The following is a 26,981-nucleotide window of genomic DNA, read 5'->3' on the forward strand; positions in this document are numbered from 1 at the left end:
CCCCCCCTTCCTCACTCCACTTCTCGTCCAAGCTGTCCACCTCTACCACCCTGTCCAGCCACAGCTTCACCCTCTCCACCTTTACATCCCCTGCTCTCCATCTTCCTTTAAGTTTTCTCCCTCTCTTTTGCTCAACTGGTCACGTCCCAGCGCTGCATTTTGATGCAAACGACATCTTGAGGATTAAACAGGGACATGGTATTGTATGTGTGTTTAAAGGTCCGCCTAAGTGTCTGTTTAACAGATAAATGGACATCTAATCAACTGACGACATGAATCGGGTCAACAGACAGAATCACAACATTAGAGAGACTTAGCTTAGCTTAGTGTAGCGTAATGACTTGAAACAGGGGGAAAAACAGCTAGCATGGTTCAATCACTAAGTTTCCCATCATTTTGTTGTGAATGCTCAAGACAGGTCTGATCTCACACAAATGATCTACAGTGGCCCAGAGAGGACAGTACTCACAACCATGTCTGAATATTTATGTATTTAAATATGTGAACAGAAAATGAAATTTTCATTTCTGTGCGGCTGCCTCTTACATCCAGACTTTCATCTTATCTCAAAGCTTTTCAAATTCACTTCAGCTGCGTATTAATGGTGTCAAGTTAGCAAAGATATACACAACCTGTATTTTGAGTACTTAACATTTACTTCTGGATTGGATAAATGCTTGCTGTAATATGAAAGAGGCCACTCATACTGAAGAACCCACAGTGAATTATCACTCCTCAGCTCCTCTCAGCTCTACAAAGCATTTCAGCATCTTTCAGCCCAATGTTTTGGTTTTATAGCCCACTACATTACCATTTTGGTTTATCTCACTGCTCTCATCAGTGTCTCATCGCTCTGTTAAAACATTAAATAAATAGGTTGTGGGGAAAGATGTAACCTCACGTCTGCGTTTACCTGTAGGAACTCTAGTTAAGGAGAGGCCGTACATTTAAAAGTCACTGCAGTACTCTCAAAGTATTTAGAAGCACTTTAACAGCTCTCCTTACTTTAATTCTATACCTATGTTTAAGGATGTGATCTGGGCCACAAGCAGAGAGACAACAATATCCCATAAGCCATGTGTGGGTGTTATTTGACCAAATACGACACTAAAAGAGTAAAAAAGATTTGCTTCTGAAAAATGACATTGGTGATGAGCCAGTCAGTGGCTCAGCTGTGAGAGAGGCACACTGGGTTCACAGCTCACACTTAAACAGCCTGCTGACCCCATAATACACTGGGGTACTGCGATGCTAGGCCAGCTGCTTCCTTGCATGTGAGTGCGTGTGTGTGCGTGTGCGTGTGTGCGTGTGCGTGTGCTTGGAAGAGCAAGGGGGCTGCGGTGGAAGGGAGGGAGGCTGTTGAGGCAGTGAGCGCTCAGCCACCCACACACAATCCCAAACGAAAGCTATGCCGTTTCCACATTCAAGAGACGGAAACACACACACACACACACACACACACACACACACACACACACACATGCCCACATGCACTGCCTGCAACCATAAAATACCTCCAAAATGCACAAGTGTCCCTGGCCCACATGCAATGAGCTCTCTGGATGTGAAACACCTGTCTAGTGTAGGAGCTGAGAGCGTGAGTGTGTGTGTGTGTGTGTGTGTGTGTGTGTGTGTGTGTGTGTGTGTGTGTGTGTGTGTGTACATGTGTGTGTACGTGTGTGTGTGGTGGGTGTGATGGAGGGAAAGAAAGAACAAATGATAAACCCACAGGGAGGGAGTTGGGAGGAAAATTGAAGGCGCCAGCAAATGATGGAATTCAAACAAAAGTAGAGAGAAAATTAACAAAAGAGAGAGATAAAGAGAGGAACAAAGAGAGGGAAACGAAAGGAAAGAAAATGAAAGAAGGGGGGGATACAAGAAAAGGAAAGTAAGGGAAAGAAGGAAGCAGGAGAGGAGATATGAGAGGAAATGACAACAGAAACAAGAAATGAAGAAAAAAGACAGGAAACAAGAGAAAAGCAGAACCAAGAAGAAGAAGCGAAGGGAAAATATGTGTGAGGAATAGACAGGAAATGAAAAACACCAGAAGAGATGAGAGGGAAGAGAGGAACCAAGAAAACAAGAAAGGAGCGAAGAGGATAGGAAACAAGGACCGGAAACAGAAAACATAAATGGATCAGAGAAGAGAGGAAGGGGGAGGTAGGAAACAAGTGCGAAGAGGGAAGAATGAGGAACGGGGAAACAGGGAATATACGATGAAACAAGGGGAGGAAAGAAGAAAGGGAGGCAATATGAAAATAAAAGAAAACGAAATTAAACAAGAGACAAGGGGATAAGGGAAAAGAGGAAACAAGAAGAGGGGGGTGGGGGTGGAGGGTGAGGAAACTGAAACAGGAGAGAAAGAAGAGAAGAAAGTAAGCAAGGAAACAAGAGACAAGAGGGATACCAAGAACTGAACAGGTGAACATGGAGGAGGAAAAAACATGAAAGGATGTCACAAAGTCAGAAAAAGCATAAGGCAAAAAAGGAAATGAAAACAAAGAGCACGGAGAGTCTGGTACTCACCTCGCCGCCTCCAGCAGCTCATCCTTCTTGTATTCACCTAGATGGTTACAGAAGATCATAGTGTCAGACAACTGGCCGCTAACACACACCGACCACACACAAACACACATGATCAAGCAGAGAGGAGAACCCCACACACACACACATACACACACATACACACACACACACACACACACACACACAGAAGAGAGGACGGATCTATCTATTGGGGGAAGACACCATCTCTCTTTCTATCAGTCGTCCCCCTCTCTGCCATTCTTGCTCAGTGCGCACCCCTCTGGCTCCGGTTGCCGTGACGATGTGTTGCCGGCAGCGACCACAGCACGTTCATTGTTTGGGCTACGAGCGGCGGACTGACACGCGCTCTGCATCTATCCGTCCGTGTGTCTGTGCATCCCTCTCTCCTTTGCCGCGTTTGTCTCCTGTCTCTTGGTGGTCGCTCATATTGCTAACCATCTCCCCTCATTCTCCATCATCTCTGTCCCCGTCTCTCTGTCTCTCTCTCTCTCTCCCTGCTTCTTTTTCCCCTGTGGGCGCAGTTACCATAAGAAAAAAAAAAGAAAAAAAGAAACACAACAGAAATAAACAAACCCCTCCCCCTACCTCCCCTCACCATCTCTCCAGCGCTCTCTCCCTCTATTAGCCCTGCCCCCCTGCTAGTACAGTCACAACACACACCTTTCCATATGTCTTCTCTGCCTGAGAAAAAGACAGGGTTGGGGGAGACACAAAACCTTTTCATACATGGAATCTGTGATATTGCCGGATTTATCTGTCTGTTTAAGCGATGGCTGTTTGCCATTCAAACATAGGTCTTCCTTTAGCTTTAATCACATGGACTATCTATGACTGATAAGAGAATGGCCAGTTGGCAATTTCAAAATAAAATGTGTTATGAGCCATATCAAAATCCTGATCAGTCTGTTGTGGTAAAACACAAGTCATTTTTAATAAATGTTTTCATATTTAGAACTGAAATATAACTAAAAACAACCTAAGCTTTACTCTCTCTACTGTATTTTTTGTGTAAGTACATTATTGGAAGAGTTCAACATTTAGACTTTCTCTGCTTTATATACTCTCATGAAGTTGTGGGACCCAGGTTTTTAAATCAATAGTCAAAATGCCTCTTAAATGCCCACTGAGTTCAAACTCCACATCTCGAGTTTGAAACACATATAGCCAAGTCAAGTAAAGTAGTATTTGTGAGTTTCTTTTTAAATATTATTAGGTTTGCTTAGCTTTGCTTCGAAACATTCCTAATTAACACATTATATTAGGGCTGTGTGATATGGCCAAAAAATGTTATCACAATTAAATTTTCGTCAGTCGATATTAATATTATATCAGGTGGAATGTCAAATTGTTATTTCTTTCAGGTTTAAAGGCTGCTTTTTTCGCCTGAGTGAAAGTTGAGAAATCAGATGGTTAATTGTGATTTAAAACAAACTTGTTGAACAGCAAAGCACTTCTCAAATCTTAAAGTAGAACATTCAAAAGAATTATAATGATAAAATCTAACCTCACCAATTTAAAACCTAACTTGCACAATGCATACCTCTATTCCTGCGATGTGATTGGCAGCCTTTTGTTTAATCCATTCACAAACAGAAATGTTTTCAAATGCTCAAAATCTGGTTTAAAACTATTGTTAACATTTTATATTGATAATTATAATAATGTCTGATATAAATAAACAATACTTACATTGATATAAAACATCTACTGTATAATAAACCCTGTTTAGCTGCTGCTTCACATTAAAATTTTCACTGGCAAACCACAGGAAGACTTTTATTCTGAAGCAGCTATAGTTGCTATGTAGAGTTAGTGAAAGCAGTGCTATTTGTGAGTAAAAGGTGGAAACATAATATGGACACATTCTGTGACATTTAGTAGATCTGCAAGGTAAGAAATACATTAGAAAAGAATAGAAAATAGCCACAGCGAGACGTTAGACATTGAACTGCAGGCAACACTTACTGCGGTTTGTGCAACCCAACGCACCTCCAACATGTCATCAAGGTAAACAATACCTTTTACAGAAAACGGCATGACAAGGTCCGACCTAGGAAGACTGCCTTTGTGACGTCTAACGAAAAGTGACTTGAAGGCGTATTCAGAAATGAAAACCAATATGGAAAAGTGCCAGCACATACGCAACAAAGTTCATCTCTGAAAGTGGCTGGAGAGAGATACAGACGTATAAAATTGAAATAGGAAATAAAAGATCAAAAAAATCAAAGGAAGATGGAGAGGTAAATGTGATACATAAATGGAAAGAGGGTGAGGAGGATGAGCTGTGTGTACACGGAGCAGACGGAGGGGTGGGGTAGGGTGAGGAACGAAGAAGAAAGGTTACAGAGAAGGGAAAAGGGGGAGGAGGGAGGAACAAAGGATTTGTAGATGAAAGAGAGAAGGGATGATTAGGGATCTGGAAACTGACATGCATGGATTTGACACAGTATAATTGGTGTTAGGGAGGCTAAGGCGGAACAGTCAGAGGAAGAAGAAAGGGGGAGACGGAGAGGGGCGGAGTGAGGCAGAGAGATGGAAAAATATGAATACAAAGGGAAAAGAGAGGATCGCACTGAGAGAGATCAAGAAACTAAATTAGATGCTGTAGTTTTGAACCAATTTATGTGCTGAGACAGAATCATTTTTCCATTACACACCTGACAGTCACAGTCCTTACAGCTGGCTGTATTTTATTATTATTATTATTATCACAACCATTATTATCATCACCATTTAAATGCTTGCTGGGCATCACACACACACACCACTTTCTATGGGAACACATCTCGCACAATACACATAAAATACACCCAATTGACATTCACTGTCTATTTTTTTGACAAAATTCATACAAATGTGAGATTGTTTTTAGAAAATGGGAAAAAAAGTTGTGAGGAAAGCTCAAGCCCACTCCTACTTGAAGTCTTACAAATCTGTCACACTTTCAACTTTATTGGTTTAAAATCAAGCTTTTAAGCTTTTTGCACAAAGTCTTTTGATATCTGTTATAGCTAGAGTGGGTGAAGTCATCAGCAATATTAGCCTCTTTGTGCAGCAGTGCTTTACTAAACATCATTTTCATCCCCCTGACATGCATTTAACATCACAATGCTCACCTATGCCTCCCTCCACTTGAAGTCTCAAAATAAGATTTATGTTTTGAGTTATGACTAATGACTCAGTGACTCAGTCCCCTAATTAAATCCGAGATATACTGACAACTGAATAAACACATATTCTGCATCATTATGTTTAGCTGAGCATGCTGTCATACATAGTGTATAAATGAAGGTGTACAAAATGACGCACAGTCGAGGCGAGATGTACTTTTTGCTCGGCCACAGTTTGCTTCCAATATTATTCATGCTTTGAGAGCTAAAGTGATTAAAACCAACTGTGGCTCAGTGGTTTTAATTAGTCTCCCACATATACACGTACACATCTACATATACACGTATACACATACACACATACACACAAACGTACATCAAGCAAGGACAAGGACAGGTTAGCTGTAAATGTGCTGCCACTTTGCACCACTACACCACACTACAGGCAACTCACCAAAGTAAAATTGACAACACCTATTCCTTCTGGTGGTGATCAACTTTCATACAATTGATGATGATATTCCACTTTTAAAGAATTTTAGAGAATTAAAGTAAAGGGTGGTGAGGAAAGCTCACACCCGCTCTTAGAAGTCATACATCCTTTCATACTTTAAGCTGGAAGCTTCATTCAGGAGTCACCACACTTTCTACTTTTTGACAAACATGAAGAGACTTTTACAAAACTCTCCACTACTTGGAAAGACCCTAGGAACCAAGCAGAACAACCTAGCATCTAAGCTATGCCCTGCCAGATGTTTAGGCAAATAAAGCACCACAAATAGTTGTGTAACAAATTAAAAAAAGAGAGCTAGATAGAGAGGTTCGAGAGGTTGCCTTATAATTTTTCCTAAACTCCTTTCTCACATCCCTACAGTGGGGCCAGTCACAGCGTGATGCAGGTGTGAATCTGCTCATCTGATTGTCAGTTTCGGAAAGTTAATCTATAGTTGAAAATGTGTGAGGGCAAGCAGACAAGCAGTTGGCATCAAACAGGTAGAACAGAATGTTTCTTTAATAAATGAAACATACAATGCTTGAAGAAAAAAAAAAGGAATTTCTTATTTCCTTATGACTTCTCTATAAGTCCATTATAAGTCCATACAATTGAAGTTGCTGCTGCCAGGATAGAGTAATGTGCTAACACAGCCCCTTCCTGGCTGTGGCTGGCTTATTAAAGAGGCTGAATGTCTTTATTCTAACGTTTCTTTCTGAAAGGAGGAAGTTTTGCTGTTGCTACATAGCCAACGTGACCATTAGCTTTGTACCAGTCTTGCCAAAAGTACAAGAGTACAATACAAGAGGTTATATTACGCCCTCTTAGCAACACTACTTGGTCAGAGTAGACTGGATGCTACAGCAACTGGATTTTGGAAAGAGATGAGATGGTCCGGTCAGACAAGGGGTTGCTGGTTAGCATGCTAACTTCAGTGCACTGAAAGAAGTGTTAGAAACAAAACAAAAGTCAGTCAGTCAGTGGCTTTCCACCCCAGAGACAGCTCTTGGTGAGTAAAAGAATAAAGTTTGATGCTGAACGTGCAACGTTTCTTCTAGACTGATAGCTAAACAGCTGTTAATGCCAACGCTGGCTATGTAGCAATATAAAAAGATAGCTCTTTTAGGTCAGACTGAGTCATGACTGCTCAGTCATAGAAAATGATATTGATTGATTCAAATGTATATTACATGTTAAGAGGAAAATGTTCATTTAAATAGTGGCAACAGGTACCAGTGTTTAGATACATTCATATCTATTCATTCAAAGTGGCAGTTGTAAGACGGAGGAGGAGGTATGTATTTAAGTATTTATGAATACATCTGAGTCTGACAGTGTCCCTCTCTCTGTGTGTGTGTGTGTGTGTGTGTGTGTGTGTGTGTGTCTGTGGTGTTGACAATCCTGCTGACTCCAAACAGAAGAGACAAGGACAGGTTAAAGCTCGGGACAGGCTAGCTGCCTCTTGAATGATGATATTATGTGTGTGTGTATTTCTGTGTGTGTGTGTGTGTGTGTGTGTCACTCCCTTGGCAGAGTGCAGTAGACACCAGCGATCACTGTTTGAATTCCAATTGTTGTATGCTTGGCAGCATGTGTTCCTTTGCATGCAGGTGTGTGTACATGCAAGTGTAAGCACATACATTAGTGTGATTCCAGGGTCGTGCACAGGTGAGGACGAGTCAATGTCAAACAGTCGCAATACTATATATATCTTGACCATGCAGCAAGGACCCAGGATGCTGTGTGTATGTATATGTGTGTGTGTGTATGTGTGTGTGTGTGTATGTGTGTGTGTGTGTGTGTGTGTGCGTGTGTGTACTAAGTGGTTGTACAAGCAAAGATGATGCTGACTGATGCTGACTGGACCATGAGTCGCCTCAGTGCCCAGCTGTCCGCTTGTATATGTGTGTGTGTGTTGGTGTGTGTTTAAATCAAATATAATTTATTGTAGAAGCAGTTTATCCGCTGTTACACAACAACTGGCTTTGAGTCAGGAGTTGAGCGATCCACTTATAACCTCAGCAAGGTCGCAACTGCTGAGGTTGTAAGTGGATCTGTGTGCAGTGAGACCAATCAGAGGGGGGAAAAAAAAGAGAAATGGGAGGTGAACGGAAATTATAAAAGAAGGTGCTTGGGCCCTCTGCTTGCTGGCTCCGCTTGCTTCACACACACTCACCACTTACACTTTGTGATTAATTGCTTCACACAGTGCACCAAAGGGAACTGCTCTGGATTAATTGTGTTTTTTTGGCCACCCACTCCACCCTCTCCCACTACGCTGCATTTGGTAAATATAAGGATCTGGATGTGTTTGTCAGCATATATTTCCCTAAACCAGAGGACGAATTGTTTGAATTTATCATGGTGCAACATCAGTGTGTGTCTGTCTGTGACCTTGAGTGGGCACAGCCAAATCACTTTGTTTAAACTGTGTTTTTCACCGCGATCGTTTGGGGCATTTACCATTTACTGTGGGTGTAGCCAGAGGTGAACTGGGGTGCGTTCAGTTGGGATTTCATTCCTCCTCTGATGAAATGTTTCTTCTCAACAGTGGGTGCTGTAGCTTTGACATATAATTGCTCCTGGCATGTCGACCCACCAAAGTTTGTGTGTCATTACTAGTGAAATTACTTCAGTTGCCCAAAAACAACGGCACTAAGAACACAGCAAAAGACCTACAAACACAGCGTTGCCCTTCTGCGTGAATTGTATTGGTTCTATAAATGGTCTGTTAGTAGATGTGTCAGTGGTTTTCATGACTGAAAAAATTCCGCGCACACACACATTACAGGCCTTATTCTTATTAATGTAATGAGGTTTGTTGTTGGCCAGGCATGTTTTGACTTTGAACACATAAATTGTGGTTTGCCTGTTTGCTCTTGTCACTTCTATTTACTCACTATGTTGTTGTTTCTAAAGCTGCAAAGCATTGCAACTTTAAAGGAAACTATGGAAAAAAAGCGGAGGAGTTTGAATTGCGCTTTGCCGAAAAAAAAATTTCTTTAAGCTTTCAAGTCGAATATCTGACAAAATCTTTGTACAACTCCAGTTCCCTTCTTAGTAAATGTCCAAAAAAGTTGTGCATTAAGTACCTCGCTCAGGGGGCTCTTTGTCTTTTCCTTCCATGAGCCTGGTTCTCTAACGGCTAGAGCACAATTAACAATTAAAGAACAAAACAAACATTTGTGATGGTATCAGGAAACTAGTTAGCATGCCTAAAAAGCCACGTGTGAGCACTTCACTATTCATTCATCAGACGCCCATCTCCTCCTCTCAGGAGCAAAACTATGAACAACAAAAAACAACAAAGTTAGCGGCAGACAAATGAATATGGATAAGATTTTGTCCTGAGTAGGGCACACAAACAGAGGAGTCACGCAACACCAGAGGAGTAACAGAACCAGAGGAGTAACAGAACAGACCGCAGTCAGCGGGAGGACATCTGATCCTCAGCAGTCCACCGAGCACACAGGCTGGTCCAGACTGCTTTACACAATGACTCGTGACAGATAATGAAAACATATTACTGCAATGTTCAACAGATACGCTGTAACTCAGCACTCTTTTTACAGGGCGTATTCTCTCTCTGTGTTTGTGCTACTGAATATTATAGCGATTTTTCTCCTTTTTAAATGCATCAGTCATCTCAAATTTCTTGAGCGTAAAACCGGTCATTTCCCGAGGACAGGCAGCTTCATTTAGTCATTTTGTCTTCCTCAGGGATTAATAAAGAATCACTTGTGAAAGTATAAAGGATTTAACAATTCCTGCAAGGCAAGCCAGGCTACAGTCTGTTTGATTTCAAAGATGATATTCACTAAACTCACATTTTTAGCATTTTGGAGTACCACCACTCACTTGCTATGCACACACTGCACATTTCTTTTCTTTTCTTTGCTTTTTAGAGCATTTGAGGATGGAAGTTCAGAAGATTCACAAACCCAGGAGAAACAGATTAGTGAGTTCTTCCTTTTTTTCTCTCTCTCTTTTTTGGTAAGTTTATTAGCTAAATTCTGTCTACACTCGGCCTTCACTAACTCACTCAGTGTTGTGGGCCTGTGCAGCCATGTGGAAAACTAGGCAATTTCAGCTGCAGGAAAATGGCCCAAATGGGGGTGAGGAAACCTTAAATGCGCATCACACACACACACACAGGGAGGGAGGGAGGGAGAGAGAAAAAAACAGTCACTTTGTTTCGCTTTCCTTGCTAGGTCATTTTGTCGTTTTTTAGATTGGAAGACAGCAAAACAGAATCATGTAGCAATCCCAAAGAGAGAGAGGGAGAGAGAGATAGAGAGAGAGTGTGTGTGTGTGAGTCTGAGGGGAAACAGGGCTTGGGCTCATTCATCACTGGGGACCAATCGAACAGCAGTCATCATGGTAATCAATGAGCATGTCACTGATAAGGGGAGGAGAGTTACACACTTAGCCTTGCAGCCATGGGAATTCACTTTCTCTCTTACACACACACACACACCACACACACTCACACACACACACACACTCTCTCTCTCTGTCCAAGGTGCACACAGGTGCAAGATTGCCTTTGCTCCTGCTGCCTTAGTAGGATGAAGCCTTCACAGCAGCTACAGCACTTCTTTGTCTTCATGATTAGGCTGTTAACATACACACCGATCAGAGCTCCCCTCTCTTCCAGTTTCTTTGCCCTCACTTGATGTCGCATCAATTCACATTTCTCTGTTGCTGTATCACCGAAGTCACAAAGCATCTTCATCTCTTCTTCCTCACTCTCTCTCTCTCTCTCTCTCTCTCTCTCCTCTCGGTCTCTGTATTTATTTCCTCCTTCTACATCTATCCACTTACTTCGTTTTCTCTTCCTTGTTCCCTCCGACCCCGGCTCTTTCTCTTCCCCCTCCCCTCATTCATCGACTTTCTCTCCATCTCCCAGCACCCCCCAAACCCTCCCCGGCTCTCTTAAATCTCTCATCATTTTCCACGAGCCCTTGTGAGAGCGCACTGGCTAATTTCCTGCTATGTTAAAGCTGCCTGCCCACCACGGACCTCTCTTCAAAGCAACAATTTCTTTTTTCTTTATTGACAATAGAGGGGAAGTGCTCGCTGGCAGCACATCTTCACCACCCAGCATGGCAGGAACACTATTTTTTTTAATGGAAACACTCACTCACAATTTTTTGTGTATACCATGTTTTTTTCTTTTTACCGGTCACGCAGTAAATGCAGGATAGGGACAAATGCTTCCCAGAGCTTCTGTTGCGCACTGCTAGCTCGAAAAGTAGCACAGGATGGACACAAGCCCTAATTGATTCCAGGGGATGAAAACCTGTCTGACAGCAAAGGAAATCTGATTAGTAACAGTTCCAGTTATGACAAGACGACAGGGATACCGTACAAAAATGACTGAAAGGCATTTTATTCTGAGTGGATTCGTTTTTTCCCGTCCCTCTCGTATCAGCATATCCTTGCTGCCACAGCTTCTTTGTCGGTGACAGCCTATTATTGCTGTCTGTAACTCATTCTTGAGGATGAAAAGCTAACTATGACAAGATGACAGGGGGAGATTCCTGACAAAAAAAAACCTGCTCAGAGTTGTTTAAGTCTGCATTTTTTTCATTCAGCCTCTTCTCAAGTTCTCCACACTCTGCCTTCATGACAGATTGGAGACAACGGAGATCTAACATTAAACTTGAGGTGGAGCTGAAAACTTACACCACACGAGGGGAGACATACTGTCGTGGATTACTGATTACTGAACAGGCCCACCAGGGACTCAAACAGTCAGGGGTCTCTTGTTCAAAAGTCAATTAAAACAACTACAAAAAGACACAAAATGTCCAGAAAGCAAAGCAAAATTATCACATAGAGACACAAAATGATCACAAAGAAACGCAAATACTATAATAAGAAGTAAAATGTACAAAGACTGCAAAATCGCCACAGAAAGACGCAAAAGATCACAAAAGGATGCAAAAGGACAACAAAGAGACTCAAAACAACTGCAAAGACACACAAAACAACTGCAGGCACAAGACAGAAAACAATTACATCTACAAAGATATGCAAAACTATAGAGCGACATAAAACAACTGCAAATGACTTGGCAATGTTTGTTTTGTGTCTCATTCAGTCTGCGCGTCTTGCTTCAGTGGAGAAAGGGTAGGGGGCCTTAACAAGTTTGTGCCCAAGGGCCCGCTGTCTCATAATCCATCCATGACAATAAAATCCAGTCTGAAGAATCTCTGAAGTCAAGTTCTGCTGAAGTCAGTTCCTCAAGTCTCAAGTTTTAAATCCAACTGTGTGGCCAAGCGTTGACAGCTCAGGTCATTTAAGTAAGACTAATGTTTTCTTTACTCCATTCAGGAGATTGATTAGCATCTAATGCTGAAAATGTTCAAATGTGCTTTGCAGAATTCATGAGATGAGAATTGATTTCTGTGGGGCAACTGGGTCGTTGCTTTAGTAAAAGTAATAGGATTCATCAAGGAACAATAATAGAGGGAAAAAAGAAGTACATTTAACTCACATTTATCAATTTATTTACAGAGGCCACTTAGAAATGTTCTTCATCTGTTCTCTGCTGCTTCTATGGATTTAAGCACAAAACTTCTTCAACTTCAGTCCACTAATCTGCACCATACATTTTATATCCTCTGGTCCAGATCAGGAGGATCCTGGACCTCTACTCACCTGTCCATCAGCAGCTGGACTGGTAAAAGGTCACACAGATATTGCCTTGGACTTCCTGGCCCATGTTGAAGTCATGTGTGTGGGCGCGTTTGCATCAAAGAGATTTAAAAACTGACATCATTATAGTGGCACTAGATTGGAGGTGGCCTAATTTTAAGTCTATCCCCGGAGATCAGATCAATTTGAAGAGCAAAAACGTTGATGTCTTGTTCTGTCAATACCAATTTAGAACACTCATCTCCAGAGATCTCACCTGCTGCGCAACGGACGCATACTGATGCTCACATTGGAGTTTACCGCCACTGATGTGACAAACAAGCAAGACGGTTTTTGGTTCAGCTTGAATGAGCAGCAGTATCGTGAACGACGACAAGACGCAACATCGGAAACTAAGTCCAGGTGCGCACAAGTCAACACTTCTGTCAAATTAACTGCAGTGATTATCTTCAAGTGGCACTTCAGCTCACCCTTGTGTACACGAGAGAACTCCGATTATGAAAATATAAACCATGTTTGATCAAGCTAGGCACATCCCGGGCAAGGTCAAGACCACAGAAGGGCAATTTAAATTAGGTGATCTAGCAGCCTTATATCAAAGGGGCAACAAAGCGTTTTAAATGACACAAGACAGCTTGCAGTGTATGAAACCTCATGTTGGATGCCGAATTGGCGATCACTCGCCTGGTGGGCACTTCACCTAAAGCAAACAACAACGTGACATGTAAATGATGATGATTTGTTTGGACAGACAACAAGATATGACGTCCTAATGTTACTCTGCTTGTGCATGTGTCATCTCAGCGCTACAGTGAGCTCACATTGGTCTCAAATATGACACAGCCTAAACCCGCTGGAGTGAATGTAAACAGTCCTGTACAAAAATAAGGTCCTTCATAGACCAGAGAGGCAGAATGTGTGTGCACAAGTGTGAGTAAGAGTTTAAACAAGAGAGGCCAAAGGAATGAGCAAGTGTGTGTGTGTGTGTGTGCGTGTGTGTTTAGACCGAGGTCCAGACTAGAGAATTGATCTCTCTGAGGCTCAGAAGCAGCTAGTCTGTGAATACCAATCAGAGGTAATTAATAGCAGCTAATGGACTCTGTTTCTCACTCTCTGTGCTCTTGTCTCTGTTTTGTCTCTATTTATTCCTTCCAGTGTTTTTCTCTCCTTTTAATTATGCAGCAATGATGTATACAGGAATGACTAATCATTCTTTGCTTTACTTCTTTATTAACTGTCATAAGCTATAGGCTTTCAAAAAGACATTTCTAACGTCCATATCTGAAGTAGGTTTACAGCAAGTAAATGATACGACGTGCACTGAAGACAAACAACAAACATCCAAGGTAAAATAATGAACAGAACAATCTCCTATCCATTTTATTATCAGATGATAGAGATTGAACATCATATCTGCTGCATCATTCAATGCCTGCACTCAATTTAAGCAAGTTTCCATACCTTTGTCACATCCTTCACTCCCACATAAGACCCACACAAAGCAGCAGAGAAATGCAGCTTTCTTTTTTTTTTTTTTTTTACAAATTTGGAGGGCACAAAAGGAACATCGTTTGACGAGTAGCTTTTTAAAAAAAAAAAAATGTATTGACGCATTCACTTTTAAAATATACTGTGACAACATTAACAATTTATTTAAGAAAACAAATTATTTATCAAGCAAAGATGCCAAACATTTGTTCAGTGCAGCTTTTCAGATGTGAGGATTTGCTGAGTTTCTCTGCTTTATATCTTTGTAAATTGATCATCTTTGGATCTTCAACTGTTGGTCAAACAAAACAAGCAATTTGAAGATGTCAACTGACAGATGAATGATTTATAATCAGTACTTGCAGTCGTAATCTTATTCACCAGCTGTTAAAATTCCTGTGCTAATTAGCAAATGTTACCATGCTAACACTAACAACTAAGCCAAAGCTAACATATTCCTGTTGTCTGCTTCCGTTTTTCATGCTATGTTCTCTGTTTCTTATAATAAAGTTTTCAACACTTTGAACGGCACTTTCAGTCTCAAAAAACGATGCAACATTTCACCTTTGTGCAATAAGTGTACGGTTAGTCACGCCCTCCTCCCCCTCAGTGGCTCAAAGTTCAAACCCACACACCTGTCACTCTTTCTGTCCTCTAGCCTGAGGCTGCAGCATAAAGCCTCTTCTTCTTCTACGGGTATTTTTCTTAAAGAGTCAATACTTTATATATATATACAAATATATATATAAATATAAAAAAGTATATATATAAAAAAATAAAAATATATATAAAAGTCTTAACTCAGTTTGTTTGTTTCCTTTTTGAGACATAAAACAAACAAAGCTGTGGGAGCTTAGCGCCAAAGATGCAGACGAAATCAACAATGAGAGCTTAAAACCAGAGAAAATTAAAACCGTCTCAGAGAGATTAACACATAAATCACATCTAACAGAGACGTTACACAGAGCTTATGTTTCTATTTGTTACTAAGATCTTAGTGTTAAGATCTTACTAACAACTACTTAGCTGGAAGTTAGTGGCGAAACAGCCTTAGTACTGAAGACTAGTTGATTATATAGTAATGTTGATCAGCAACCTCCAACTAACAGAACCATTTTTCATGGTTACTTGAGGTCAGTGATGCACCAACACTTCATCTGTGTGTATTTCGTAGACTGATATAACACTAGAATTGTGTTACTGTCAGAGATTTGAAGAGAGTGAGGCAGAGTGAGACACGCCAAGTGAGGAGCAGAAGGAGAATAGATGACAAATGTCAGAGGGGAAGAGATGATGAGTCTGATTGGTCCAGCGCTTGAGCCGGGTGAGAGACAGCAGGGGACAAGAGGACAAAGAGTACAGATGACGTGTCCAACGGAAAGCGCGCTGCTGTAAGGATGAGGGGTGGATGGAGTACATGCTGTACTTGCAAGCTCATTAAACTGTATGGCTGTAATTGATGAGTGAAAAAAAAAAGTGGCGATGGAGGGATGATGGGAGAATAGAAGAGAATGAGTCGTCAAGGGCAGATACAACTTGATGAAAGTGTCCTAATCACTGCTTTCCAGCCAGAGGAAGATCAATCACCAACGACAGGAAAGACGGATGTAAAGAAAAATCCTTGTGGTGATCCTTTTGTTTCCTAAGTTAGCTCCTCTGGGGCTTTTCGCATCATTACTGCTTGTTTCTCTCAATTAGTTATCTGCATTTTGCTAAACAGATACTTGAGGCTTTTGGTAACATTCACACATTGGTGCATGAACTTGCAGGAAAAACCTGTGTTGGCTGTTGGGACAATGTGGATTATTAAGGGACTGTGCTCATAACTGTCCAGTATGGTCACTTGGGTATTTGCTTTTGACCAATAGTTTGATTTGAATGGTAAAATGTGTAACATACAGCAGTTTTTTTGAGTGACAACTTTAGCTTAGCATGAAACTATTTAAAGTTTGGATTTGGTCTGTTTGGTCAGTACTTCAGGGACGCACAAGTGAACACAGCGACAAAAGCATCGAGATAAGCCGTCACCTTTTCTAGTGGCTTTCAAGAGATGATCCAGAGCAGCTGAGATCAAAACACAAATTGGGTTTTGCTGATATGAAAGTTACACAGATTTCCAATCAATGACTCAGTGCAAAAGATGGCTTAAGTAATAAGGTAATGGCATTTCAAAGGTGTCTTGTTTCATTATTTAAATGTATTTCCAGTTGAAAAGAGATGCTAGGGTGAAACACAGTACAAATATGGAGTTGTTACATAATAATAACAAATCTTCCTCTTAACAATGAACAGTTGAATTCATCTTGCTCAAGCCGATACACCGAGGAGTTTTGCTGCTGCAGTTATACTTGGTCTGGTACGAACAGTAGCTTACGGTTGCTAATGTTTGCGAGAGTTGATTCAGATAGAAATTGCTTTGAAACTGACATTACTGAGTTGGTCTGCTGACTTGATGGCTCTTCCAAACTACGTTTTAGCATTCACTATTATCCTGTTATTTTTCACAATGTCTCTCCTGTTTACTGGTTTTAAAGGAATTCTGTGAAATACTTGGCCCATCGAAACACTACCTGTAAAGCGAGCAGGTTGTGCATAATTGATTATCCAGGCTACCCAAAATTTACATTCTCAATCAGTTTGTGATAGAGAGCCATGTCTCGAGGCTGTGCTGAAAATGACTTTGCTTGATCACAAATGCAAATTTGTCTAGCGTTCCTCAACCGCTGACGCAGGACTATAAATCAGGCCTGAACGTACCAGCCCCGTATCTGATAAACGTTGTGTACCACAGACCGTCCAAATATAGCCCGAGGGGCCACTGACCATTAAGTGATAGGCTAATCTCATAGCAAATCTGTCCATGCCCTCCTTTGTAACCTGATAAGGAACAATATAATTAACTTGCTACTCTCTACGCTTTTACACCACAAGGCACAATGGAGAGAGTTTTACCTCCTGGATTTTTTTTTTGCTTTTTTTTTTGCTTTGAAGCAGACTTAATTGCTTGTATGTCGTGCAACCGATGCTGCAAAGGCAGATTCTGACAGGTAATCCTATACATTCTGTTTTGGATGGGCTGTAAGAGACGAAGCCTGTCATCTTGTCCAATGCATAATCTGTCTGAAAACACACCCAGCTAATAATGCTATATATAGCGCCCATCCTCACTAGCTCATTGTACCTCTGCAAACACTGTTGAGAAGCACATATTGCCCAGGCTTTTATCATCAAATTCACTACGTGGGAAGTACAGTTGTGCGTGTGAGTCTGCCCCCTGGTGTGGTGTGATTAGTGGATTCTCATGTGTGCGATAGAGTAGAGGATCAATCTGCAGGATTCCCTGGTTGTCTGTGTGTGTGTGTGTAAAGAGGCGCATCTGGGAAGCACGTGAGCAAGGTGAGTACAGTAAACTGGACAAAGACCTGCAATCAACACGGCTCTGCCCTGTCTCTGTCTTTACGCCCTGTATATATGTTCACCGTGATTAGGGAAGCAAACTGTATGATGAGCAACTTCACAAAACACTAAAACACACGAAACTCATGTGGGATCAGTGTGACAGGTGTTTGAAGCTGGGTTAAAAAAAAAAAAATTCTAAAAGAGGATTTTTTTCCATCTTTCCTTGTCACATCCCCAGCTAAAAGGGAAGAGAGCCATTTCTGAGAGCAGTTTGTTGGATGTGGTGGAGTGGTAGAGCTAATTTATGGGTCAATATAAACTTCCATCAGCCCAGACTGAAGCTGGAAGCTGTGCTGGCCTGCGGCAGAGATGAAGAATAGAGCAGAACCTCTAAATCGTAGACACAGAACATATAGGACTGGGAAGGAAAAGCTCATGTAGTGCGTCACTGTAGAACGGTATACAGAGGCTACAAATATACAAACACCCACATAATTATATATGCTACTATATATTTTTCCTGAAAAAAGACAATTGAAAGGCCTTGATCAAATTCTACCAAAACCTCACTATAAAGGCAATAATAAAACCATCTATAAAGAGCACTGCATTAACTGAATCACTGGCAACAGTAATTACAACAGTAGAATCACTCCAGGCTGGCACTGGGTGAAGAGACAATGTAACAGGGCAATAAACAGTTAAAGTAATTGGTGTCGGCCAAAGCATAATTCATGTTTCTAACAAGATGCAGTAAATTTTTTAGATCTGATCCACAGAGTACCGCAGGAGAAAGGCACCGATGATGGAGTGGAGAGTCAGGGTGCTGGTGCTATGGATCAACTAGTTTCCCTGTTAACCGCTTATATTCACCTGACTGCATCGGTGGGTGCCTGTGATCAGCAGATGCTGAGAACAGGGAGAGAGAGAGGGAGAGAGGACATTTTTTTTGCTGTTCTCGTAAATGTCGTATTGTTGTCTGTTTCATTAAAATTTCAAAACACACCCATCTGCTCACTTTGGAGCCAAGTGAGACGACGAGTATACAGTCAAATTGTGGATGTTTTAAGCTCAATCTTATGTCTGTACCACACACATTTCAGTTAAGCGATCCAGTTCCAAGGCCTCAGTATTGTGCATGCTGTCTCATTGACGTGGCTTAATGAATCACCCAAATGGAACTGAACCGTTATTAATGTTATTACTTACACCTGTGCCTCCCTGCCATGACAAGTTAAAATGTCTGCTCTACAAAAATGTCTATTACAGCCCCTATTTTATGGAAATTAAAACACATTTTCAGACCAAATCAGCTCCTACTATTATACAGGGATGAGATTCTTAGAGTGGGCTGCTGATTAAAATTTATTTCTATTTTCAAAAAAAATCATGGTTCAGTGGGTCACTGTACAAGGTACAACCTCAGCCTCACTTTGAGCCCTGTCTCAAACTGAGTGTAATGTGTGCTGCAGACTGAAACTGATTTAAGTGGGTTCTCACAGGTATAGACACAAAAGTGCTAAATTGGATATGGATGTGCATTATATGCCTAGTTGCTGGTTTAAATTGTAGATAATTGTAGATTTTTCCACACATTAGTCCCGTCTGTATAGCTGTATGTGACTGGTCTTAAACTGGAATAATTAAAGTCTCCCAGCGCAGGGCCACACAAAACTGAGGCAACTGTACTCTGTGTTTAAACAGATATTTATGTATATTTTAGAAAAGTCGTACCACCACAAGTATGCCAAATTAGCAGTTCCTATTTGCAGTGTCACCATGGATATACAGGCAACTATCATTGGATTACTTTGATACTGAAGAAAACTTAAACACAACTTAAATGTTTAATGTAAGCTGTTTGCTGCTCCGTGTGCTCTTAGATTCACTGTGTTTGCCAGGTGTTTTATCTTGATTTTGGCATAGCACATTTTCCAAAAGGCACGACTCTTGTCGATCTCCTTAGTGCCATTTTCATTGTGGAAGCTAAAATGTGCCCACACTTTCCGCATCATAATCAACAGACAGCTGTGGACTTTTCTCCGCTTGTGCAGACACGAACGTGATGCCATTCATACTACAAATAAGGATCCACATCGGTCTGTTGTTTCACGCATGTGCATTTCCCGATCCACAGTCCATTTCAGTTGGTGGCAGTATTGAACCACAACAGTGTTTGCCAACTGCTATAAAAATCAATAAGTAGAAGATGAGCACAAAAGGTAGGTATAAGGAAAATATAATGTGCAATGTGCAATTTTGGTCGTCTTTGCATTGTTTCAAAGAAGAATCGTGTCAATGTGGGTAATGCCAGATCTCCTCGCACAACCTCTCTTCAAAACAAGAGTCCATTTTGTTATCTGGAGCGTGCACAGTTGGCGCACGTGCAGTCTTAAATTTTGGCTTGAATTTGCGGACGTGGGCAAATGATGACATTTATGTCATTCGAACCAAAGCATAAACTCGCAGACGCGCAGACACAGAGAGTATGACTTGGCCTGAACTGTTTTGGATTCAGCCGTTACCAGTTAGCCAAAGTTACCAAAGTTACAAGTCAGCTAGGTTTGTTAATGCTAACGTTAGCGGGGGAACCTTACGTTACCTCCTGTCTCAGTTTACACTGTCACATTCAAAGAGTGGAGTCAAATATGTGGAGAAGGATTACAACACTGTCACCTAACGCCTCTAGCTTCAATTTACAAAGAAAGATGATAACATTGCCAGTTGTAATGTGTAAAATAGTCATTTCAAGTAAGGGGGGAAATACCAGCAATCTACTGAAAAACGTTTCTTTGCAACATGGGAATGCTGAGTATTTGACAGTTTTCACACAAATACCACTGCCACTGAAAACCTACATGAAAACAAATGCTGTACAAATATTCTCTGACGCTAACTAGCTGGCTAACCAACCATCCATTAGATGATGACAGACTATTGCTATAGCTAGGGCTCAGGCTACAGTCCTGTGTTCAGACTCAGAGAAGACAAAACAGCTGTGTTGACTCTGAAAAACCTGTGTAGGCCTACTTTCTCTCCACACAGAAAATAGATCACTAATGGTTAAGGGAATGGACATAGAATCGGACGGATAGGCAGAATCAATAATGGCATCAGCAACAGTAAAATCTTTTCAATTCCTTGATAGCTGTGTGTCACAGCCTCTGCTGCTGCTGCAACTCCTGACTAAACGAGTCGAATCCGTGGGCAAAACTAAAATTCCCATAGTTCATGCTGTCTCAATCTCTCCCTCCGCGACCCCACCCCCCCTTATGACCTTTGCTTCTGTGCCGTGTCAACATCAAACAACAAAGCTGCACTGAGTATACTTCAAAGTGTAAGCAGCACTGTATTTGAGGCTGCCTCAGTCAGTTTGTTGTTTACACTATTAGGTGCCTTGAGTCATTAGATACTATATGAACATCCACATTTGACTAAATGTACAACGTTTGATTTTCTATTACATTTTATTTCTATCTAGCAATTACATTTCTCCTGTGCTAAATCCTTTGGTTTTACTGCTCATAAATCGCACCTCTATGACAACTCCATTGTGAAAGAAAACTCGTATCATGGCTGATACTGAGACGGGGTGAAGAGGCTAACTGCAACACATGCGGAAATGTTCAATAATCCTGACACCGAGCAACCTCATTTAAGTTCTAGCTGGCAAGGGCAATCATTTTTCACAGGGTGGCTGCGGTGAAATTCACCCTCATGTTTTGACACCGCGCAGCTTCTCGCCGTGGTATCTCGAGGTTTATCTCATTTACTACAGAGGCCAAACAGGGGGAATTGATGATGTAACCCAGTGTAAACACAGAAGTGGGGCTGCGAAAATTTAGAGCCAGCGTCGATTCCCAGAGAGAGAAAGCAGGAGACGGTGAACACAGAAAGAGACGTTTTTGAATTTAAAATTCTCTTTGCTCACCCACTACTGAAAACACAAACAAGACCAATTTGGTTCAATAAGAACCACGTCTTTAAACCTTTCCCATCTAACCAGAGGACTCACAACTGATCAGCCAGCTCATACACATGCAATATAGCACGTAGAGGTTCATCAACAGTGTGAAGATGAGAAGTGCTGATTTGCAAAGGAGAAAGATGTAAAACATAAAACAAAAATCCGACAGGAAAACCTGGAAAAAAAAAAAAGTTTCTCTCTGTCTGTGCGTTCAGCTGTCTAATTAAGGAGAAGCTGTAAAAGAAAAGAAAATAGTAGGGATAATTTATTTAAAAGACATATATTTTTAATTAGCTCCTCATTTAAAAGCTGTAACTGTGTCCTGGTGGTTCCTCTGCCACTGAATAGGTGTAATTAGTCCTGCTGCATTTAAGAGCTGGTAACAGTTGCAGAATCAGTAAATTAGTCTTTAGTTTCACTGCAAACTTTTAGTGTCCCGCATCAGCTACTACAGCTCTTCTATGAGTTTAAGGATTTTTTTTTTTTTCCGCTTGTATGCTTCTTCTTTTCTGATGTTATGTTGTGGGGAAATCACTGAAAATATGGAGTGTTTTGGTGTGAAAAGGGTGAAATCAATGAGATTTGAAAACACATGGATTTTTCTACTAGTACCAGTACTAGCCTTCAAAATCCCACATCAGCTAAACCCAAGTGGGACAACGATGATCAAGGCTTTCCCCCGACTCTCATGAGGCCACGGTCGTACCTAATGGATGAGGTAAGAGGGTTCTTGAAGTCTCAAACTGCATTTAATTATGTTTTCAATTTGTCATTTGGCAGTATTGTACAGAACACACCACTGAGTAAAGGTCTGCGGTGTCATTGCTTTGGTTATTGCTGTATTTGTCGGCAGGACAAGACAGGACAGGATAGAATAAAAAAGAAAGCAGGGAAGGAAAATGAAGGCGAGAAAACCAAAACCAACATAGAGAGCTAGTTTATTGAGTAGCTGATCAATGAGCGCAACATAAGCCAGAAGAGAGAGAGGAGAAAAGGCAGCAAAGGCACAAACAATTCTGACCGCTGATTGTAGCCTTGGACAGAGGCAGAGAGCAGAACGAGGAAAATGTGATGTAGTGACCAACGTGTGTACAGCCTTGGACGGGAGGACTGAATAACAAGCGTGGTGAGCACATGAGCAGCACAGCCTTGCAATATAAGAGGGTGATAGACGGAGAGGGAAAACATAGAAGATACTGCCTGCAGCCTTCGACGAAAATGAGGAAATGAATGTGGGTTTGAAAGTTTTGGGTGATCATTAAGGCAGAGGGGGAAATGTGCAGCCTTACAGGAAAAGACGGGGGGGGGCAAACAAAAAAATGAGGACAGGAAAGAAATAAACAAACCAATCAGCAACAACATACAGGTTATATATATAAAACAGAAAGAAACACAGACATCACGAAATGTGTGTGCAGCCTTCAACAGACACATACACAGGCAGGACACTGACCTGTGAGCACGGCCTTTGCGGAGGGTTCAGCCAGGTCCAGGGCAGACTTGCCGTCGGTGTTGCGGATGTTGGGGTCAGCTCCATGCTGCAGTAACACTGTACAACAACAGGGCAGACACAAACAGTAGCTGAGCTCCTGGACTGACATACAAACTCCCCGACACACACCTCCTCCCAGTCCACCTCCTCCTGCTCCTCCTCCTGCTGCTGCTGCTGCTACTGAACCACATCCTGCTCCGTAAACTGCTCTTCCTGGACCTTTTTCTCTCACTTGCTCCTCTGCTATCCCCCCTGTTCCTCCTCCTCTGGCTCTGTCTCCTGGCTCTCCTGGCAGCCCTTCTGCAAGTCCTGCTTCACATTTCTCTCCTCCTCCTCCTCCTCCAGCTGCTCCTCCTCTGTTGCTAGCGCTGCTCCCTCGGCTGCCCCTGGCTGCCCCTGCCCTGCGAGCCATGCTGCTGATGTAAACAGACATGTCACAACAAGAGCAGCAGAAAGCTGCGCTAGACCACAGCGCCAGAGAAACAGAGGACCTTACAAAAGGGCTACGTGACCAGCTACAAAACACATCACAATTCCATGGATGAGGGACAGAAGGGTCTGGCTAAGCTGAGAAGATAAATAAAAACGAGGAGCTACAGCTAATCCAGGAAGCAGAAGCAGCAGCAGCGACGAGGCGGGAAGGCGGTGCGAGTGGAGAGACTCTCGCCTCTCCGACTGACTGAGCGATGCAGCGGAGAGCAAGATGAGTGAGGAGAGGAGGGATGGGAAGAGCGGGATGGTGGTGGTGGTGGTGGGGGGGGAGTCAGAGAGGATGGGAGAGGTAGAGGACGAAAAGAGGGGAGGGAGAGCAAAAACAAGAGTGTTTGTGTGAAAGAGACACAGAGAGAGCAGGGAGCAGTAAAAACAGGAGAGGAGAGGAGAGGAGAGGAGAGGAGAGGAGAGGAGAGGAGAGGAGAGGAGAGGGGATAAAGAAAGGAAGGAAAAAAAGAGGCAAAAAAGGAAGAAGAGAGGAGAGGAGAAAAATGAAAGGAAATAAAAGGACATGACAGGAAAGGAAGAAGAGAAGAGGTAAGGAAGGAAGGAAGAGAGAGAAAAAGGAAGAGAAGGGAGGAGAAAAGGAAGAGAAGGAAAGGAAAGGAGATTAGTTGAGAGAAGAGAAGAGAGGAGAAGAGAAGAGTCATGCGACTACCAAACAGGTATGAGCTGAATTACAAACTCTGCCTGTGCTCAGTTCTGGTCTGTAAATGAGTCTTTTGAGGGCACTAATGTCACTCGTCTCCCTGCCTTCCTCTCTACCTCACTTCCCACTATTGTGATCGCTGTGCAGTTCCCGGTGCACATGCCCTTTGACTTGTGTACACTTCAAACTACCCTGCTGAAACCCAGCAGAGAAGAGGAGAAGACAGCCGGGGCATGTGTGCAATGCTGTGTGTACGTATGCGCACGTGTGTGTGTGTCTCTGCCAGCACTGACGCAGACCTTAGTCACCCACTCACGCCTCAACAAAAATATGATTTAGCTCTGCACCAATCCCCCACATACACAAGCGATCTCACTCTCACACACACACAAACACACACACACACACTGATAGTGATACCAAACAGCAAGAGAATAAAGACATCCCCATACTGAGGCAGAGAGAAAAATGACAGTCTAATGCATAACCACACAGCACCACAAACTCGTGTATGTACAGGTTAAAATACTTCACAAATCTTGCGATGTAGTTTCTGATTCATGTGCAATCGTCAACTTCTAATTTTGTGATTTCAGTTTTGCCTCTTAATGGGCACAGCTTGTCTGTAATACCTGCAAAAGCCTTCTCTGAAAAACCCAAATCCCTTTTTTTTGGACAGGATTAGTTTTCAGGACAATGTCAGATTTGCAATGGTTATCTTCTGACTATCTGTGATGTCTGTGACCAATCAGTAAATAACCTGTAAAAAAACCTGTTTTTTTTTTTTAAGTGCGTTAGATGAATTGGGGAAAAATGAAAATGATCGATCACATCACAGGTGCAAAGTGCAGCAGACAACAGCAGTCAAACAGCAGGCAGGTGCCGTGCTGGCAGTCTTAACCTTTCCTGCAGCTGCTTCACAGGTGGTCTAAATTTACATTTTCATGTTTGTTTTTTTTTGGGTGGCCTTTTTGCACAAGTTAACATTTTGCCAAACAGCTTTAGGCACTCAGCTACTCCTATACCTTACATAATAAAGATAAGCAACTGCTTTTCCTGTGCTGTCACTGTAAGTCGAAAACTGAGCAGACCTGCAAAGCATTTGCCTTTGCTCACTTTGCAACAACATTGTCCGAATTCTTGTGGCAACAAATATACAATATGAAACACAGAAAACTGATTAGGTAAAAATGGTGTTCATATGCCGTGTGGTGCTCAAACTATTCTGTCTGTTCATCATTTATTCATAAGTCGTATATACAAAAAAACATTTCCTGCTGCCAGCTTCTCAAATCTAAAACCCTGTTTTGCTTTATATCATAATTCTGAATATCTTTTGATGTGGAAAAAAAAAGCAATTTAGAAGATTTTTTGGGGGGCTTAGGGAAATGGTGATGGCAATTTTTTATTTTTCCTCTGACATTTTATAGAGCAGACGATTAATCAAAAAACAAATGATACGGACAACGGACCCCTAATAACATACATCAAAACAAACCCCAACTCCATCTCATCAACCTTCCTTATGTCTGGAGAAATTCAGAAGAAAAGGGTCAGGAAAGGGTGCAGTTTTATAGTGGGTTATGTCATATTGATAACCAGTACAATTACACAGAGGAGAACTGAGGACACTGTTAAACTGTGTGCTGAACTGTAATTTATGGAGGCGGTTTTTCGAACTCGGAGCCAATCATATGGCTGCCTTAGGATTTTCAAGATCTTCTTATCCCAAGTTTGTTGATGAGATTTTCTCCAGACCTTAAGCTTGAAGGAGATGCAGGTCTGGTAATGAGATTCATTTTTTACTCAAGTTGTCTGAACACCCGGGAAGAGGGCAGAGCTGCAGCTACAGTCGAATCAGAGTTGATTTGACTCTCATTCAGCTGCCAAATCTAATCCAACCTGGCAGGATGACAGCCTACCACAACTCTGTCCAAAACACAGGCCACTGGTGGTCGTCTGAATTCTGTTTACACACTTTGCTTTGCTTACAACTGTGCAGTTAGGACTGCAAACCATAAAAATGCAACAAAGTCAGTTTTTCTTCTCTGGTTCACACCAAACAGAACAAAAGTAATCGGTGATGAAACCTTTAACGTTGTCCGAGTGGTTTTACATTACCTAAAATGTTCAGGCGCTGGATTTGTCAGGCAACTGTTTAAAAACTTTATGGACTACATCTGCTATCTAGCTGAGTTCTGATTTTCTGCTCTCAAAGCCAATCATTATGTCGATTATGTTCCCTGGTTAAATCTAAATGAACCGTGCCTTTGATTCATGAAGGCCTTGTTCAAAAATTTATATTTTTAAGATGAAAAAGTAAGGCAGACTTCAAGCTTTGTTAGTTTTCTAAGGTAATACAGAGAAACGTCCCCTTGTTGCTGCGGTCAAGGATGCTCACATCCAGGACTTGAAGTTGAAATGTGTATTGAAGGTTCTCTTTGTGCCAGAGGGCTGCAAACGAAGTATGTGTGACTCGAGGATGGGAGCAGTGAAGATGTCGGCTTTTCAAATTATTCCACCTGAAAACAATCACCTTCTGAACCAGTGGAAAATAGCATATTTATCATCTTGCTGCTTCACAAAATGTTTTCAAACTGTATTTTCTGGAAGTGGAAGTGACACAACAGCACTCAGTCATGCTCTCTACTGAGCCAATCAGAGCAGCCTGTGACAACAGA

General features: G+C 41.8%; 1 protein-coding gene across 1 annotated transcript in view; it reads right to left on the reverse strand.

Moving 5' to 3' along the window:
* LOC111652861 (poly [ADP-ribose] polymerase tankyrase-1-like) overlaps window positions 1-26,981 on the reverse strand; it is an 82,341-nt gene that overhangs the window by 49,674 nt on the left and 5,686 nt on the right. Inside the window, exons 4-5 of the mRNA XM_023403251.2 lie at window positions 23,121-23,216; window positions 2,527-2,563 (exon numbers count right to left, since the gene is read on the reverse strand). Of these exons, the coding sequence (XP_023259019.2) occupies window positions 2,527-2,563; window positions 23,121-23,216 (133 nt within the window). The remainder of the gene's footprint in view (window positions 1-2,526; window positions 2,564-23,120; window positions 23,217-26,981) is intronic.

This window comes from Seriola lalandi, unplaced genomic scaffold (genome assembly GCF_002814215.2).
Source record: "Seriola lalandi dorsalis isolate HSWRI2012SDOR001 ecotype SW California unplaced genomic scaffold, Sedor1 jcf7180002054085, whole genome shotgun sequence".
In the NCBI taxonomy this organism is placed as follows: Eukaryota; Metazoa; Chordata; class Actinopteri; order Carangiformes; family Carangidae; genus Seriola; species Seriola lalandi.